General features: G+C 25.9%; 1 protein-coding gene and 1 long non-coding RNA gene across 2 annotated transcripts in view; one reads left to right on the plus strand and one right to left on the minus strand.

Moving 5' to 3' along the window:
• The window catches only part of LOC127290583 (uncharacterized), a 55,307-nt gene that overhangs the window by 25,699 nt on the left and 8,353 nt on the right, over positions 1-21,255 (plus strand). The gene's annotated exons all lie outside the window — the stretch shown is intronic.
• Positions 1-21,255, minus strand: part of LOC127290581 (uncharacterized) — a 95,322-nt gene that overhangs the window by 5,772 nt on the left and 68,295 nt on the right. Inside the window, exon 3 of the mRNA XM_051319269.1 lies at positions 1,027-1,217. Coding sequence (XP_051175226.1) covers positions 1,027-1,217 — 191 coding nt within the window. The remainder of the gene's footprint in view (positions 1-1,026; positions 1,218-21,255) is intronic.

Consider the following 21,255-nt stretch of genomic DNA (forward strand, 5'->3'; position numbering starts at 1 on the left):
AAGCTTTTAAGGATCAATGACATTATCGATTGTGAGACAAATTATCCGGTTACTCACAATTGCTTTGCCAGCAAAAAAAAGCCATAGACCTCACGATTTGTTTGAAAGGAAAAATGTAGGACTTGCCCCCGTTTAAAGAAAGTCGAGTCGTCGTATATGTTACCTAATGGTCCTTTTGGAATTACTAATGGGCGTTCTTGGAAGCATTTATTATTCTCATGACTTATATATAATCTATATGATTTTATTCTTATTTTTCAATTCGATAATTTAGCAATATTGTGTTCTGTTTTCCAAAAAATTTTTGAAAAAATATATATTTTTGTTTCTTTACTTTTAATTTTTTTCATTTCAAAATATTTAATGTTTATTTTAATTTAAAAAAAAAAATTGCAAAAAGTTGAATGTTCAAAAATCAATGGGAAATAACATTTTCAAATGTTAGATGTAAAAAGAGTTGCATTTTGGACGATAATAATGCACTCTGTTGCGGCTAAATTGTAGCAGACATTGAGTCAGATAAAAAAAAAATATATATATATATATTTCTACATATTGAAATTTTCAGTTTGCCGTCGACCTAGAATCGACTTCTCTCAACAGCAGGATTACTATTCTTGCAAATTCACGAGAGACGTGTTTTTTTTCGAAAATATTTACTTTTGCAGAAATATTTTTTACTTTGTTTTCTGAGAAATCTGTCGATTCATATTGATAAAGAGAGTGATTTGTGAAAATAATAATAATCATATTTTTTGTCATTATTTTAGATTTTTTTTCCATACATCTTTATAGGGTATTTTTTATTACAATTTTTTTTTTCAAAATCCAAAAAGTAACTCAATATTTATGAATTAAAATTATTATAAGAAAAAATTTTCCATTATGTAATTTATAATTATAAATAAAATAATAATGGTAATAATTTTGCAAAAAAAAAGAAAGAGAGTTGGTTCGTTTTAGATTGAGTTCTTTTGAAGTTGTTTTCTGTTAGAAATATTTTTTTATCAAGTCTTTGGTCCATACCTCAGCATCCGAGGCAGTTCTCTCTGCTAAATTGCGAACTTCGCAGTGTAAAAAGGCGGTAGCACCCATCTGTACTGTTTCATTAGACATGGTGTTGTTATCATGTACTTCATTGATTCTTTGTAGATCGTCGAAATTACTGTACCAAAGTGCCCTCCAATTTGAGGGTATACTGTAAGGTGCTCTTCGATCTGCAAAAAAAAAAATCATAACATTAAAATCTATAAATTCAAAAGATTTTTTCTCAATTAATTTAATAAAATTAAAATAGAAAGGAATTTTTTTTAATTTTATTTAAATTTTAATTAGTTAATTAAAAATTTCAATTTATTCGTCCAATATTATTAAAATATGAAATAATAAAAACAATTATATTTTTCACTAATAATATTTGAAGAATGAAAATTCATATCTATATTAAATATCAATTATCAATTAAATAATTAATGATTTGGAATAGTTGAATTTTTATGAATAAATTTTGAAATGGTTTTTCATTATATGAAATGTATACATTCAAAAAATTCCTCTTAATCACTTTTGTTACTTTCCCCTTGTTCTGGTAGCATTAATTCGACATTTTTTTTTTGTTTTGCACAAAAGCTCTTCCTTTTGGTCTTTTACTTAACTTTTTTTTTTCTTCATGAAAACCCCCGAGTCACGATTGTGATTCGAGTGCTGGCAAACAATAGCGTCCCCCCTCGCCTTTCTTGTGACCTGCGTTCATCTTACGAACAAATAGTTAGACATCTATCAAGATATTTAGGAAGTAGCTTTCTCGTATATTGTTTTTTTTTGTCAAAAGAAGAGATATTCCACTGGAATTGTTTGTCAAAATTTGATTTCTAGTTTTAATTAAAAATATTCTTAATTACAGAATAAATTTCTTTTTTTTTAAGACAATTTAAATTGTATTGTTCTCACTTTATTTGTCGAAAAAAAAACTCTTCAAAGAGCGCAATATTCCTTTAAATGATTCTAATTGTAAAATTCCAACGTTCAATAAATTACTTATAGAAGTCTCTTTTAGGAAGCAGCAATGTGTAAAGGTTCATTTTGAAGCAGAGTGATTTTGCCTGACATTCCTTTGTCTATTCACAAATTGTAATCCAATTGCTCGAATCTAAAACTGCTTTGTTCTAGTTTTTCTATAAAGATCAATTAATATAATATAATAAAACTCTGTTTTTGTTAAAAAAAAAAAGAGTTAAAAATACAAAATAACTTTTCAAACTATATTCCCGCACTTCTCTTTTGTTTGTCATTTATTTCATTTTAACATACATATGTCACAATGAAAATTTATTGTTAACGAACAAATTTTATTTAATGACCGTATTTCAATTTAATGACAGTGTTTTATTTAATAACCGAGTTTTAATTAGTGACCGACAAATCGTTTTCTCTTTAATTTTCTCTTCGACCGAGTTTTCAACTAATGTATGTATGTATGTGTCTCCTGGTTGTGTGTTTTATTGTCAATTTTCGTGTTCTTTTGATATTTGAGTTTTGTTTCATATGAAGTTTCATTTGAAAATAATTTGACTTTATTAATAAAAATATCATTTTCTTTTTCGAAAATTCGTTTTACTCCTTAAAATCCAACTCACATTTCTAATAAAATTATTTTTTACTCGAAATTTTTTCTATAAAATATTTTTATTGAAATTGCATATGAAAATTCCATTAAATTTTCTATAAAATTCCCAAGGGAAATTTTCAAGATCCAATGGAATCTTGAAATTATTAGAATTTTATTTCGAATTATTTCATATAGAAAAAAAAAATGATAAACTTTTTTTTTTTTTTATAGCGAAGTGAGTGCTTTGATATTCGCTTTGAAAAAATTTTGATTTTTTTTTATTTTCCCGTGAATTTTAGTGAAAGGACCTTTATGGAATTTTTGTGGAATTTTCATTGAACTTTCGTGATTAACGTACGCTAAACTCAATTGTAAGCGAGATTTTTTTTTTCATGCGAAGAGAAAAATTTGTCAAGCGTAACCACTGATATAATGAAAAAGGGGTAACTGCATACATGAATTTTCTCATGAGGATCGTGCGGTGCAAATTTGAATAGTTCTTGGTGCGGGTAAAAGTTATGAGGATCCGGATTTCAGGTGGTGAAAATTTGAATGACTAAAAATCTTACACAATTGGATTCCAAAAGTTTGTCTTTTATAACTTTTTAAGAAGTTGAGAATCTTTAATGACGTTGGTGAGAAAGTTTTACAAAAAAAAAAAAAAAAAAAAAAATGGAAAAAGAATATATTTTTTTAAATTCAGAAAAAAAAGAATGGAGAGAAAGCTACATAAAGATATGAAAAATACAGTGTCAGACCTGGCAAAGACCATTGAATAACTGCTGAGAACGAAGGACAAGTGAAAGGGTAAATGAAGGACAAAGAAAGTCAAAAGAGAGAAAAAAAAGAAATTCAAGAGAAATGATACTTGAGACTTTGAGATTTTTGAATGCGCCTAAGCTAACATACGAGACAATGCAAACTTATATATGATGCTACTTTGCCTATTTTTCTACTTAGACTGTTTTACTTCTTTATGCAATATTAATATAAAACTGAATTTTTTTTGTTTAGGATTTTAAATTAGTTTTGTTCTATTAATTAAACTTTAGAAGTATATTTTTTAAAAAAGAAAATAAGTATTAAATAAATACTAAAATTATTGTAATAAAATTTTACTTCTTAGCAAAATTTTTTTAGGACAGAAAATGTTTGGTTAGACATTAACCATTTTTTTTTTTTTTGTAGTGAAAGCCAAATATTTTTCTCCCTGTATCTTGTGATTTAGGATATGTTCAAAATTTATCTATTGAAGTCGTCATTAAATACGAAACGTACTCGAATTCTTGGCTTGACTGTAATCTTAAAAAGTTTCAAGTTTGCGAAAACAAAACTTTCAGTTTTCCAAAGAACTTGGACATACAATATTTTCAAGTTTAAATCTGCGAAAAGAAATGTAACTTGATTTTGAAAAGTCACGGTTACTTTGAACCATATAAAAATAAGTGGTTCTGTGATCCAAATTCTTCTTCTTCTTCTTCTCCTTTTTTTTCTTTACTCTCGATTAATGCAAAATTCACCAAATTTTGGAAAATTAAAGTTTTATTAAATTAAATTTTTGAATTGAATAGAATTATATTTCTAATAAGGATATTAATTTGCATGATGAAAATAAATTAATCTAATTATTCTTTTCACGATTAATTGCATACTGGTAATTGTTTTTGAGGCTATTGATGCATTTGCAGTTTCAGTTTGTTGTATATCACACAAAACAGACACTTTGGTGAGCATTGTTGTATAGACTATAGTACAAATTTGTTCCTTCTAATTGTAGGGAAGCTCTCCTCCATTGGACACCAATTCGATAGCAAGCATATAGTCGAGAGAGAAGTCTAGGTCACCCTTGGGTCATTATAGATTTTCCCTGGAGGGTTTTGTCACAGACGATATTGCCCTGTACATTAAACATACTAACTATATTGATGTTGCATCTCCGCAAATGTTTGCCTTCTTCCAATTAATTATTATCATTCTCAAGACGTAAACACACGCGATATTGCGTAAAAGTAAACCCATTTTTTTTTTTTTTTTTTTTTTTGGTACAATTAATTAAAATTCAAAACAAAATTATCATTTCAATTTAAATTATCGCTGAGAAAAATGTTAAGTCAGAGCAACCAAATTTTTGTTGGTATTTAAGCAACCAAACTATTTGTTTGAATCTACCAAAAAATTTGGTTGAGTGTTTTTTGTTGGCATAACAAAAATGTTTGGTTTTTGTTGACCTAACCAAATGTTTGATTGAGATAACTTTACGACTTTGTTTCAGCCAACCAAAATTTGGTTACAAGAACTAAAATTGCCTAATCAAACAATTTTGTTGCAAACACTAAATTTTTTTTCTCAGTGTATTATAATAGTAAAATCATTTTTTTTTATTATATTTAAATTAAATTAAACGGGTATTTATTTTCTTCTGCAGCTTTAAATGAAATAAATTTGTGTTTATTTCCTAATGAAATACAATTATTTGAAAATTTAAATTGGATTTTGTAATTATGAGAAATGTCAATTAATGTTTCAAATTTCTATTTTGAATTATAATACTATGTTTTTTTTTTTTTTTTAATAGTTGATGAATATGTGTTTAATTTAAAGTCACTCACGCGTTTTAGAATATGATTTCATTTTAATGAGTGTGCTCTCCATTAATTTTGATAAACTATCCGCATGTAATCCATTAACATGATGCATTTTGTAATGATCCATTATCATGTTTAATTAAACAATTATTTAAATGTTTAATAATGTTTTGTCATTCATCTATATAGTTTTTTAGTTATTATTTTTTAAATTATATCAATTAAAAATCACTATAGGATTTCATTTAGTAGAATTTTTTATAATGAAAATTAAAAATTACAATGTGTTGTAATTTTTCAAGTTTTTTGTAATAAATTAATCTCATTGAAAAGTGTTCTATGGAATAGTAAACTGACAACTAAATGAAAAGCAATCATGATTATTCTCTCCTTTAATTAAATTGTATTTTGACAATAATTTCTAAGTACAAGTTGGAAGCCTCTCTCTCTCTCTCTCTGCAAACGACTTAGGAGAATAGCATTCTGAATAATCCTTAAATAATGATGGCTACTGGAACTTCATTGAAAATATAACGATTTCGAATTATTATCAAAAATCAAATCAGTCTTTTCAAAAAATAAACGGGACAAGATCTTTTGTATAAAAGTAGGAATTTTTTTTCCCCTTTAAAATTATGTCCTTTTATTAAAATAACAATTAAATTAGTTTGGAGTCTAAAATGGGAACTAATTATGGTTGAAATGATTTTCTATGGAAAATAGTACTTTTCTCCTTTTGACGTTTATAATGAATTATAAAGTTCATTTTCATAAGAGTATACAATACATGTCGAAGTAATGAATTATGGAAATGAGTGTAGTTTTGAGACAACGAGAAATACAGAGGGAGAGAGAAAGAGAGAGAGAGAGAGAGAGAGAGAGAGAGAGAGAGAGAGAGAGAGAGAGAGAGAGAGAGAGAGAGAGAGAGAGAGAGAGAGAGAGAGAGAGAGAGAGAGAAGTAATGTTGTATTTGACTATTCAGACAATTACTGAATTTAGTAGACGACAGAAGAGTGAGTATACCTCTCTGGCAAAACTGAGGAAGTAATTAAGGATAACTCGGAAGTGTAAAGGAAGGAGGAATAAGGTTGGAAAGCTTTCCTTCCTAGAACAAGGGAATATTGGCGGAAATGATCCATAGCAAAGATGTCAAACTCACTCTCTTCTCTCGAATAAAAATATATTGCCAGTTGAAATCCAGAGATTTTTCTCAAATCTTTTTTTGTTAAATTATTTGTTAAAAAAAAACATTTTTTTTTTTATAAAAAACAATTTTTTAATAGAAAAAATTTTTCTTTTTTTTTTATGAAAGAAAATTTGTTTTTTTATTAAAAAATTTTTAAATATTTTCTGAAAGAAAAATATGAAAGAAATAATTTTTTATGAAAAAAGAAACTCATCGTGAAGAGTTATTCCAATAGTCAATAGATTATATTCATTTAAATGCAAGTAAAGAAAAAAATAGAGTATCATTTAATTTCAAAAATATAATGTTATATTTTGGTACAGGTATATATATATATACATGGCTAAGGAAAAATATAAGAAAGAGAAATACTGTTTTCATGAGTGCACTTGCACTCAGGAGAATGAGTATATATATATATATGTGTGTGTATATGATTGCCTAAACTATACACTAATATAGAAATCCTAGAAATATAAAAATGCATAGATAAAATAAATTTAAGGTTTAAATATTATATTAAATAATTAATAATAAATAAACAAATCACCCTTTACCTTATCTTAAATACCAATAAACTAAATAATTAAAAATTATTTTATTTTGCAAAATTATTATAAAAAATTAACTAATTATTTTAAAAGAAAAAAGTTATAAATAAATTATTAATAAAAATCAAAGAAAAGAAATATTAAGAAATGAATTTAAATCTAGAGAAATAGAATTTTAGAAATAATAGAAAGAGACAGAAGACATTCATAGATAACACCATACAAGAATACATAAGGAAAAATAATAGTAAGAGACGAAAGATATAATTTTGAATATAAAGAAATTATTAATTTAATTCAAATTTAAATATTTTTTATTAACAATATTAAAAATAAATATAGACTATTATTAAATTAATTAACGATATTTTTCATTTTTTTACATAAAATAATGTAAATTATTTTATTTAATTGCTTAAAATAATAATATTAAAATAAAAATTATATGTTAAATAAAGGTAAAAATTATTTAAAAATTATTGGTAAAAGTAAAATTTTTGTCAAAATATTATTTTTTAAGATATTAAAGATTTAAAGAAATTTCAGTAATAATTGAAAAATGATTGACAGCTGAACAATGGCATTGTTCCCTGTATACGTTACAACGGAATTAGAAAGAGAGAAATCGCTCTGTCCTTACCAAAACGATTTAAATATTATTGGCTAAGAAAAAAGGACGCCGCGAAAAATGCGATTAGAGGGAAAATTTGGCGGTAAGAAATATACAGCAAAAGTATACGAAGAAAGGTAGGAAGGGAAAACCGCGGATTGTCAAGCAATCAGCTGTCAGACTCGCTCTAACACATTTACTAAATTTAAATATACAGGGAATACGGAGAAATTTGGGGGATGAAGCGTCTTCTCGAGTTAATAAATAGAGAAGGAGACCCAAATTTGGACATTCATTCTCTGAATTTCAATCGGTCTACATTTATATCATTATTATTAGTTTTTGACAGATAGTTTCGTGAAAATAAATTGTGATTGGATTTAACAAATATAAAGTAAGTTTTTGAGAATTAAGAACAAGTGATTTACATAGAATCTTTTTATTGTTTAAAATATTAAATTTTCATTATTTATATTTTTTATTATTTATATTTTTTTCTTAAATCTTATATGATATCTGAGAGGCTGGTGTAACAACCGTTCCAACTCAGAATTATATAAGAAATAAAATATTTTTTAACAAACAATAAAATCAAACTCAATATTAGGAAAGTAGAAGAAACAAAAAAGTGTCTAATCACTTTAATTAAAAACACATAAATCTACAAAGTCACGCCATGGTGAAAGACTTGAGGGGTTTCTGGTAAATCGGAGTACCACCTCATTATCTGGATCCTTAAGTGGTATCAAAAGCAAATCGTAAGTCTCTTGAAGATACATATATCTCAAATTCATTGCAATAGGCGATCAATTTGTTAATGTGTAAGATTCAATTGATTATGAATCCCTGTCCTCCCACAAATAGTTAATTTAGGAAATAAATAATTTATTTAAATTATTTATTTAGCAATTTTTCAGAGAAATAAATAAATTTTTCATTTATTTTCTGTCCAACTTAAATCATTTTAATATGTTGTTGAATTAATAACATGTTAAATAAATTTGTGTTTGAGGAAAGTATCTGCAAGATTAATTTATTTATAATAGATTATTTAATTTAGGGAATAGGGAATTTGACCTTGATAGCTGTTAGGAATTGTTAAGTTTCTTTTATTTTATTTAAACCTTATTTTATATTTTTTTTATAGATAAGCCTACGAGATTATTTACAATCTCAATAGAGGAAAGATAAGTTTGTTAGAAAGGAGTTTAATTAAAAGGTGAAAAATTTAAGTTAATTAATAAAAAGATTTCATTTAGTTTCATTCAGAACGAACTCACAATAAATTATTTAAACCAAAATAATTAACAAATAATTATATTGAATGATTGATTTTATATTTAATTTTTCTATTAATAATTAATATTTATTTTTTTTGTAAAGTAAAAATATTCAGCTTTGAAACGATAAATGACATTAATTCATTTATAAAAGTAAAAGTGAATAAGAAAATAAACAGCTGATCTACCGAATAATTACTGGAAAGATTCCTCTAATTTGGTAAACAAGCAACAAGTTTTCTAAAAATAAAATAAATATTTTCCTTTTAACATATTTGTAGAAACAATAAATTTAAGGATTAGTCTAATTTAAATTACTCTATTATATCATTACAATCATATCTGTTGACTTAGCTGGCACGTGCCTATTGTATCAAATAATTAAATTATAAAATATAATGTCTCTTTAAATTTAGACAATAGCCATTCTTTCTTTTGTATAAAGTTACGTAACGTGGGTGATTGATATATAAACATTTATGTTTGTGGTCATTCAACCACATTTTTGAACTTATTAATTTCTCAGAACCGAATCAAATCAGGGCTAAGATAGATAAGAAGGTAAACACAAACACGTATAATAGTATATATCCCCGGTCTGAGAGTTAATAATGCTTCAACTGGTACCCCTGGTGTTTTCGTTTTCTGAATGAATTTGAATTGAATGAAATTTTCTTTCTTTCTTTCTTTCTCTTTTTCTTTAAGAATATACATTATACAAAATAATAGAAATTAGAAGAATAAAAAGAGTGCACTGAAAATCATTCACAATTATAGAAATATTGAATATATATATATAAAATTAAAATTTTTTTTTTTCTTTTGTTTTTGTTTTGTGTATTTAAAAATGGATCCCGAACAAAATAAAAATAATGAAGCATCAAAACCTTTTTCAGATGAAGAAAATAAATCGCCTTCAAATGAAAATAATAAAAAAGTAAAGAAAACAGGTACAATATCTAAAAAACAAAGTAAAGATAGAGGATTTTTAGAGGTTTTCGATGAAGAAATCACTCAGATTTCTCTTTTTGATAGTGATGAAGAATTAGATTTAAATGATGAAGAACAAGAAACATTAAACAAAACTGAAAAAGATTTTGATGATTTCATGAAAGAATTAGGTATAACGGTTAAAAAAGTAAAAAAGGGATTAGGTAAATTAAATATTAAACAAAAGGAAAATTTTGATACATGCACAAAAGAAAGATCCAAAATTCGTAAAAAAATAGAACAAAATGAAAAAGAAATCGAACAATTAAAAGCTAAATTATATGATAGAGTAGACACCGGTATTGAAATTAATAAAAAAATATGTGAAAATTTAAAATTAAATGTAGATGAATCACTGGACATAGTAGATAAAAAAATTCACGACATGAATGGCAAAATTAATGACTTACATTTGACTACTGAAGAAAATACAATTATGGGTTTAGATAACGAAAATAAAATAAAAACAATTCAGGAAAATCAAGTTTATTTTGAACAAAAAATAAGTAGAATAAGAAATAATGATAATTCTAATAAAAAATTCATGGATAAGAGAATACACTCCTCCTAAATTTTCTGGAACTACTCAGGAGAGGCCCATGATTTTTTTGAAAGAATTAGAAGATTATATTCAAGTTAATGACATTTTAAATTCAGAATTCAAGTACTTCATACAAACATGCTTAGAAGGGTTTTCTAAAGAATGGTGGAATTTAGTTAAGTCAGATGATGACAATTTTTTAAGTTTTAAAGAAAAATTAATTAATAGATTTTGGAATGAAAATATTCGTTATAAAATAAGTACGAACTTAGAATTTGGTCAATATAATCCAAGCGGAAAATTATCGAGGTCAGCTTATGCAATAAAAATAATAAACAAAGCTAAAGACTTAATTCCATCACCTTTGGAGAATGAGATAGTCATTAAAATTGCCAGACATTTTAATGAAGATATACATACAGCCGTATTAATGAGAGGAATTAATACAATTAATAATTTATTAGACTTATTAGAAAAATTTGATAGGACTGGTCCAGTAAATTCACAAAGAAATTTTCAAAATAAAAGTAATAATTTTCAAAACAATCCAAAGAATAATTTTGATAATTATAGTCGACAACAATATGAAAATAAAAATCAAAGTAGAACAAATAATTTTAACCGTAACCCCAATTATAGTAATACAAATCAAAATTTTAATCAAGGTAATAATTATCAAAATAAAAGTAATGACAATAATAAACAACAAAATTTTCAAAACAATCCAAATTTTAAATTTAATCCAAATTTTCCAAATAAAAATTACCGAGATCAAAATTATGATAGAAACAAATACTCGGGTAATAATTTTAACAATTACAATAATAGACAAAATAATTATCAAAATTATCCTAATCAGCGTCAAAATTATAACAATGGTTATGTAGAAAATGCAAGATATACACCTTATAATGTTAAGCAAGAGGACAAATTTTCACAAAATGTAAATAACCAAAATAATGAAGGTTGTCAACAAGCATGTGTAAATATAACAAAAAAATGCAAAAACCCAAAAAGTGATATAAATGATTGTGGAGAACCTTCATCGACTTCGGAAAACTTATAAACCTCGGGTTTGTAAACACGTGTACGAGGTATACAAATCCGAGGTCAATGACGCTTTTAAATATAAATAACGAAAAAAATACACAAAAACAAAATAAAAAATCAGAAGAAATAATTCCATTAGATTTACGTAGAGAATTATTAAAAAATATAAATTATCGTTTATTAAATCAACTAGGTAGATGTCCTATTGTAGAAATAATTATGTTTAATAAAAAAGTAAAAACACTTATAGATACCGGAAGTCAAGTAACATGTATTTCGGAAGATTTTTATGAGAATAATATAAAAGAAATGGAAAAATGTCTTTCATTACCGGTAGTTGGAATGAGTATTGTAGGTGCAACTGGAGAACGCCCTGTAAAATTAAAACTTCAGCTATTGATACAATTCGAAATGTGTGGTTATAATGCACAATATACATTTATAGTAGTTCCTAAATTAAATTGTGATTGCTTAGTGGGTGCTGATTTCTTAAAAACATTTCAAACTAAAGTAGATTTTGAAAAAGATATTGTTATTGTTATTAGAGAAGAAGAAGCATTAACTATGGAAATGCTTAAAGAAAATATAAATCAAATAAAAATTATTCGCGAAAATGAAAACATTGAAATTAATGAAATTGAAAATGAATTTGAAAATGAAATCTTAAAAGAAATTAAAGATAATGAAATTAATCAAAATAATAATAATGATATTAGTAAAATTATTGTCAATCAATTAACGGGAATGGAAATGTTAGAAGATGCCCCAAATGTAATTAAAGATTTAGAAATAAACAACGATTATGAAGACACACAGTTCGAATTTGAAATAACTGAAGATGAAATTAAAAATAAAATAGCGGAATGTACTGTTTTAAACAAAAACGATAAAGAAAGATTTTATAAACTCATTTCACGTTATAAAAATGTTTTTTCTAAAAAACCGGGTAGAATTTCAATATACGAACACGAAATAAAAGTAGATGATAGCAAACCATTTTTTAAAAAATCATATCCTATTCCGATGAAATTGCGTGATAAAGTCAATAATGAAATAAAAAAATTAATTAAATTAAAAATTCTAAAAAAAATGAACACGCAATATATCAGTCCAATATGTATATCATTAAAAAAGGATGGTACTATTAGATTTTGTTTAGATGCGCGAAAATTAAATTTAATTGTAGTCGATGAATATGAACGTGCGGAAACAACCGAAGTTTTATTTCAAAGATGTACGGGTGTAAAAGTGATGTCTTCTTTAGATCTGGTCAGTAGTTTTTGGCAAATTCCTTTATCGGAAGAATCTAAAAAATATACGGGTTTTATAATAGAAGGTAAATGCTATGTATTTAATGTAGTACCTTTCGGTTTAAAAACAAGTACTAGTGCGTTGGTACGAGCGTTAGATCAGGTACTATGTGGTATAGGCGATTTTGTAATCACTTTCATCGACGACATGCTGTGCACATCACAAAATATTGACGAACATCTCTATCACTTAGAAAAAATTTTTCATCGTTTAGAAAAACATAACATGACAATAAACTTTGAAAAATCTCATTTTTTTCGTCCGGAATTGAAATTTTTAGGACATATTTTAACACCACTCGGAATTAAACCTGATCCTGATAAAATAAAGGCAATACATAATTTTCCGCGACCTAGAAATTTAAAAGAATTAAGAGGTTTTTTAGGACTCATTAACTTTTATACAAAATTTTCTAAAAATCATGCCCAAGAAATAGTCCCTTTACTTGAATTATTAAAAAATAAAAATAAATGGGAATGGAATTCAAAAAAGGATATAGCATTTAAACGGGTTAAAAATCTTTTTTGTGAATTTACAATTCTTAGTTATCCAGACTTATCAAAACCGTTTTATTTACAAACAGACGCGAGCGACGTAGCGATAGGAGCCGTATTGTATCAAATAGACAAGGACGGAGAACACGTACCTATAGCTTTCGCGAGTCGAACGTTGAAAGGAGCCGAGTTGACGTATTTCACGACAGAGAAAGAGCTACTTGCTATTGTATGGAGCTTACTGAAATTTCGATCATATATACTAGGAACTCGTGTAATCATAAGAACGGACCATAAAGCATTAACGTTCATAAAAACGTGCAAATTAATAAGCGGTAGGATAACCAGGTGGATTTTAGCAATTCAGGATTTCAACTTTGACATTGAACATGTTTCAGGTAAAAACAACATAGTTGCAGATGTACTAAGTAGGGCACCATCATATGAAGAATACAAAATTGGTATTAATTCACATGAGGGCAAATTATTTTTGTATAAATTAGTTAAAACACCATCTTCAATATTGCGAAATAAATTAAAAAATATTTCACAAGAACAAAACCTAGATTCAATTTCAAAACAAAGAATCGCAGAAGTTAAAAGCGGCAAAACAAAGCGTTATTTAATAGAAAAAAATATATTATATTTTAATAGCGGGGATAATAAAAAAAAATTATGTATAACAAAAAGTATTATAAACAATTTAATCGATGAAACCCATGAAATGTATGGACATGTAGGACCACAAAGAGTTTTTCGCATGTTAAATGAATATTTTTATTATCCGCATTTTTCCAAGGTCATTAGGCATAGGATCGCTAGCTGTGACTCATGTCAGAAAAATAAAATTTCTAATCAAACTAATTACGCGGAAATGAGAAATTATGCACCGAAAAAACCGGGAGAAATTTTATCAATCGATTTTTACGGTCCTTTACCTGCAACAAAAGGCGGATTTAAATACATTTTATCAACAATCGATGCGTTTAGTAAATACGTTAAATTATACCCCATAAGAAAAATAACAACAATAGCGCTAATAAATAAAATTTTCAAACATCATATAAAGGAATATGGAAAACCAGAAAAAATTATTTCGGACCATGGAACACAATTCACTTCTGAAGTATGGACTAATAAACTCAAAGAAGAGGGGATACAACCTGTCTTCTCGTCAATACGTCACCCCCAAGGAAATATTGTCGAGAGAATTCATAGGGAGTTATCAAGATTTTTTAGAACTCTTACCAATGGTAGACATAATTCTTGGTGGAATTGGATATCAATTATTGAAGATTGTATCAACGAAACTCACCATGAAACTACCGAGTTTACACCTATAGAACTTCAGCTCAACAAAAAGCCAAGAAGAATGTGGGAAAAATGGTTCGATTTTCCAGATATTCCAAATAATATGGATTATGAAAGAAAATTAGAACTCGCGTATAATAACATCTGTAAAAAAGGTAAAAGAAGATCGGAAAAATTCAATATCACACATAAATTAACTGAATTTAAAGTAGGTGATAAAGTCTTAATTAAATTACTAAATAGGTCTGATAAGGAAAATAAAATAATAGCTAAATTTCTACAAGTCTATGAAGGACCATATGAAATAAAAAAAGTTATAAAAAAAGGCACATATATCATATGGGATAGTAACTTAGGACTGGAAAAAGGAATGTATCATAATCAGGATTTAAAAAAATATATTTCAAGAGATAAAGACTCTAATTAAAACAAAGTGATAATATATATAAATAAAAAATAAAAATAATGTTAATAACAAAAATAATAAAAAGTGTAGTGAAGTGTTTTAAATAAACAATATCTATTTATTAATATTTAAATTATTTGAACATTCAATAATAAATAATTAAGAACAATCATATTAATAAATAATAAAAATTTAAAACATAAACAATTTCTACATATAAAAAAATATTTAAAAAAAATATATATAAATAAATAAATAAAAATTTCGTTAAGTGTTTAGTGATTAGTAAGTAATATTTACTTTAAGAAGAAAGAAGAGGATAGATAAAAGTGATATAGACATTAAGTATCTATTCTCCATATATAAAAAAAAAAAAAAAAAAATACATATATACATATATACAAATAAAAATATAATAAATACGAAAAAACGAATAAAAAAAAAAATGTATAAAAAAAAAAACATATAAAAGTTATAATAATAATATTGTTAAGTATAAATAGTAAATAAGTAATATATAAATAGTCAATATAGAAAAGCCTGCAATGGTTGGATTTCTCTTCATTTTGTTTGGAAACATTTCTCTAAATTCATATTCAATATTATTGAATAAAGTCAAAATTACACAATATTTTCCTTTTACTCTAGAATTTATATTTGAAATATAGAGTTGAATGTCATAATTTTAAAATTTTGGTCAGTTGATGACAAACTAATAGATTTAAATTTAGCCAAATTAGCACCGGGAACAATAGAAATTTTCCCAAATCACGATGAAGTAATTGAGGAGGATATTGAGGAAGATGTTGAGGAAGAAGAAAATGTTAACATAAGAGCCATCGGAGGCTAAATAAAGATATTTTTTTTTTAAAAAAACATAAATTTTGATTTTTTTTTATTTCAAACAAATTAATTCATTACAGGATATAATAAATTTATTCGTTTAGGGGGGCAATAAGGGGGTAATCAAAATTTTATTTTTTTTTTCTTCTCTTTAGATTGCCTATTGAGAATATTTTTCTATTTTATAAACAAATCAATTCTTTTATGCCAAAAGAATATGATTGGTTTAGGGGGGCATTGAAGAGTTATTCCAATAGTCAATAGATTATATTCATTTAAATGCAAGTAAAGAAAAAAATAGAGTATCATTTAATTTCAAAAATATAATGTTATATTTTGGTACAGGTATATATATATATACATGGCTAAGGAAAAATATAAGAAAGAGAAATACTGTTTTCATGAGTGCACTTGCACTCAGGAGAATGAGTATATATATATATATGTGTGTGTATATGATTGCCTAAACTATACACTAATATAGAAATCCTAGAAATATAAAAATGCATAGATAAAATAAATTTAAGGTTTAAATATTATATTAAATAATTAATAATAAATAAACAAATCACCCTTTACCTTATCTTAAATACCAATAAACTAAATAATTAAAAATTATTTTATTTTGCAAAATTATTATAAAAAATTAACTAATTATTTTAAAAGAAAAAAGTTATAAATAAATTATTAATAAAAATCAAAGAAAAGAAATATTAAGAAATGAATTTAAATCTAGAGAAATAGAATTTTAGAAATAATAGAAAGAGACAGAAGACATTCATAGATAACACCATACAAGAATACATAAGGAAAAATAATAGTAAGAGACGAAAGATATAATTTTGAATATAAAGAAATTATTAATTTAATTCAAATTTAAATATTTTTTATTAACAATATTAAAAATAAATATAGACTATTATTAAATTAATTAACGATATTTTTCATTTTTTTACATAAAATAATGTAAATTATTTTATTTAATTGCTTAAAATAATAATATTAAAATAAAAATTATATGTTAAATAAAGGTAAAAATTATTTAAAAATTATTGGTAAAAGTAAAATTTTTGTCAAAATATTATTTTTTAAGATATTAAAGATTTAAAGAAATTTCAGTAATAATTGAAAAATGATTGACAGCTGAACAATGGCATTGTTCCCTGTATACGTTACAACGGAATTAGAAAGAGAGAAATCGCTCTGTCCTTACCAAAACGATTTAAATATTATTGGCTAAGAAAAAAGGACGCCGCGAAAAATGCGATTAGAGGGAAAATTTGGCGGTAAGAAATATACAGCAAAAGTATACGAAGAAAGGTAGGAAGGGAAAACCGCGGATTGTCAAGCAATCAGCTGTCAGACTCGCTCTAACACATTTACTAAATTTAAATATACAGGGAATACGGAGAAATTTGGGGGATGAAGCGTCTTCTCGAGTTAATAAATAGAGAAGGAGACCCAAATTTGGACATTCATTCTCTGAATTTCAATCGGTCTACATTTATATCATTATTATTAGTTTTTGACAGATAGTTTCGTGAAAATAAATTGTGATTGGATTTAACAAATATAAAGTAAGTTTTTGAGAATTAAGAACAAGTGATTTACATAGAATCTTTTTATTGTTTAAAATATTAAATTTTCATTATTTATATTTTTTATTATTTATATTTTTTTCTTAAATCTTATATGATATCTGAGAGGCTGGTGTAACAACCGTTCCAACTCAGAATTATATAAGAAATAAAATATTTTTTAACAAACAATAAAATCAAACTCAATATTAGGAAAGTAGAAGAAACAAAAAAGTGTCTAATCACTTTAATTAAAAACACATAAATCTACAAAGTCACGCCATGGTGAAAGACTTGAGGGGTTTCTGGTAAATCGGAGTACCACCTCATTATCTGGATCCTTAAGTGGTATCAAAAGCAAATCGTAAGTCTCTTGAAGATACATATATCTCAAATTCATTGCAATAGGCGATCAATTTGTTAATGTGTAAGATTCAATTGATTATGAATCCCTGTCCTCCCACAAATAGTTAATTTAGGAAATAAATAATTTATTTAAATTATTTATTTAGCAATTTTTCAGAGAAATAAATAAATTTTTCATTTATTTTCTGTCCAACTTAAATCATTTTAATATGTTGTTGAATTAATAACATGTTAAATAAATTTGTGTTTGAGGAAAGTATCTGCAAGATTAATTTATTTATAATAGATTATTTAATTTAGGGAATAGGGAATTTGACCTTGATAGCTGTTAGGAATTGTTAAGTTTCTTTTATTTTATTTAAACCTTATTTTATATTTTTTTTATAGATAAGCCTACGAGATTATTTACAATCTCAATAGAGGAAAGATAAGTTTGTTAGAAAGGAGTTTAATTAAAAGGTGAAAAATTTAAGTTAATTAATAAAAAGATTTCATTTAGTTTCATTCAGAACGAACTCACAATAAATTATTTAAACCAAAATAATTAACAAATAATTATATTGAATGATTGATTTTATATTTAATTTTTCTATTAATAATTAATATTTATTTTTTTTGTAAAGTAAAAATATTCAGCTTTGAAACGATAAATGACATTAATTCATTTATAAAAGTAAAAGTGAATAAGAAAATAAACAGCTGATCTACCGAATAATTACTGGAAAGATTCCTCTAATTTGGTAAACAAGCAACAAGTTTTCTAAAAATAAAATAAATATTTTCCTTTTAACATATTTGTAGAAACAATAAATTTAAGGATTAGTCTAATTTAAATTACTCTATTATATCATTACAATCATATCTGTTGACTTAGCTGGCACGTGCCTATTGTATCAAATAATTAAATTATAAAATATAATGTCTCTTTAAATTTAGACAATAGCCATTCTTTCTTTTGTATAAAGTTACGTAACGTGGGTGATTGATATATAAACATTTATGTTTGTGGTCATTCAACCACATTTTTGAACTTATTAATTTCTCAGAACCGAATCAAATCAGGGCTAAGATAGATAAGAAGGTAAACACAAACACGTATAATAGTATATATCCCCGGTCTGAGAGTTAATAATGCTTCAATCGGAAAATTGACAATATGCAAATTATGTCTGTCGTACACATGCGAACTATATATTTTTCTTAGCATATCACGTCTCGACATATTTAAATTTTCAGTGTCAGACTTTTCCCTTTGACGTGAAATTGAAGTATTTTGCATGAGTCTTAAGAATCGTATCTCAATTTTTGGTTTTTTTTTTCCTATTTTTGGATTACAAATGTGTGTGTGTGTGTGAATAGTTCGTATTCAGAATCGAATCAAATCTTACTATATAATGCGATTCAAATTGAATTCGAAATGCAATTGTTCTAAATTGAATATGCTGTTATATAGTCGCTCTGTATTTTGGGATATTAAAGGCTCATCACATTTTATATTGAATTTCAAAACGAATATATATTATTCGTTCATTCATTATTATTATTATTATTTGAATATATATTTATTTCTAATATTTAATGGAATAATAATTAAAATAAATAAAAAAAAAATCGTTTAGAAGAAAATGCTTTTATTTAAATTAAGAAACACTTTTTTGGCTCTACGTGTTTTGTGAATTCAGTAAATGCCAGCACTCATTAACTGTTTCTCAAATATTTACTATCCTAATTATACTATAAAGTAGTGCATTTGTCCTTGTCTAATTAGTTGGCGGAAACAAATGCTTAAGTTTCAACTTAATTTTCGGAGTCGACTTGAATTACGGAAGCATGTAAATTAAATTATTATTATTATATACAAAACTTGGAACAAGACAACTGTAATTTATTAGAACACTTTTAAAAAAATATTTGCATTTTTAACTTTTATAAATAATATCTTTATTTATCAGTATAGTAAAAAAATAACAAAGTATAAAAAGATCAAAAAAAAAAATTTCTATTTTAAAATAACAAATAAAACCAAATTTTTTCATAAAAAAAGCAATTAAAGAAACATTATACAAATAATTAAAATGACAAATTTAAAACGTCTTTACGTAATTCCTAGTTAATCGAGTAGTTAATCTTAAAATTGTTTTGAAAAATTTTGTCTGAGTTTTGTTATTGACTCTCGAAAAGTTAAGATGAAATTTATAGATTGATGAACTATTTTGAAAGTGTGAAAGTAAATCAGACATCAAGGCAGGATGGTTATTCCCTTGTGAAAACCTAGGTTGACAGGAATTCAACGCTACACATCTCAGTTACTCAACACGATGGCACACTACATCCTCCAAGTATACACTAGTGCAGCATATATATAGTCAATTTTAAACCCTCGACCGTCAGTAGTTTGTCCTTCGGGAACGAAATCACATGAGAGAGAGAGAGAGAGAGAGAGAGAGAATCCCACTTCGAGAATAAAACGGCAATAGTAGGTCACACAACCGTTGTTGAATTGTAATAAATCATAAAAATATATATATATATATATATTTTATACATCCCAACCTACTTTATTTTGTTGCTGTACAGAAGCAAAGTAATATAGCTAGTCGATTGTCCACTGTATTCACATTGTCGCTTTTTCAGTGAGGGACATAAAAACATAACAGACGAAGGGAAAATGTACATATATATATATATACAGAAGTTTAGAGCAATAGCGCAAGCGAGCATTGTTTTTCTTGTATATTTATTATACGACGATAGACAAACCGTGAATGTTTCTTTTCCTTTTCACGGTACTCCGGATCTTTCTTCTCTTTTTTTCTTTGTTGCCCCAACTCGTAAAACAAACAAGTGGCACTATCGTAATTTTGTCGATTTTTGTTTTTCGGCGGTGGATTTACGATTAAGAACCTTATCCTCGAGCCGATTTTGTAGTTACGTCATATTTTTTTTTTTTTTATTTTTCCACACACAGAAGCATTAAATTGAACATTTTCCTGCGAGGGGATTTTGTTTTATTCCATTTTTACGCAAGAGATTTTTATATTAAAAAAAATTTGAATAACTAAAATTGGTTTTATATTTGTATTTTTGTAATTTCATGAATAAATAATCCCGTGCAGAAATTTTGCCAGGGCCCAGATCGGGGCCAGATCAGGCTGCCTTATTAGGGAATGAAACGCCGCGCCTGATGTGGCCCTGATTAGGAAATTCACATTTTGTGATCGCCCTGATTTGGCCCTGATCAGGAGTAGCGTTTTTTTTTTTGGTTGAATCAACAAAATTTTGTTTGATTTTCACACTAAAAAGCCAAGTCTCTTTTTTAGTGTAAAAAAAAACTATAAAAAAGAGTTATAAAGTTATTTTTCAAAAAAAAAAAAAAAAGGTTAACACTGCACTATTTAAAAAGAACAACTATACTGAAATTCGAAAAACTAACAATTAAACTCGAATTTGATTTAAAAACTTTTTCACACTTTACGATTCAACTAGTGTGAGAAAAAGTTAGATAAAACTCATAACATGGTTGGTTGTATTGGTGGCATGAAACTG

This window comes from Leptopilina boulardi, unplaced genomic scaffold, assembly GCF_019393585.1.
Source record: "Leptopilina boulardi isolate dan_hultmark-lab unplaced genomic scaffold, ZJU_Lbou_2.1 LbouV2_71, whole genome shotgun sequence".
Lineage (NCBI taxonomy): Eukaryota > Metazoa > Arthropoda > Insecta > Hymenoptera > Figitidae > Leptopilina > Leptopilina boulardi.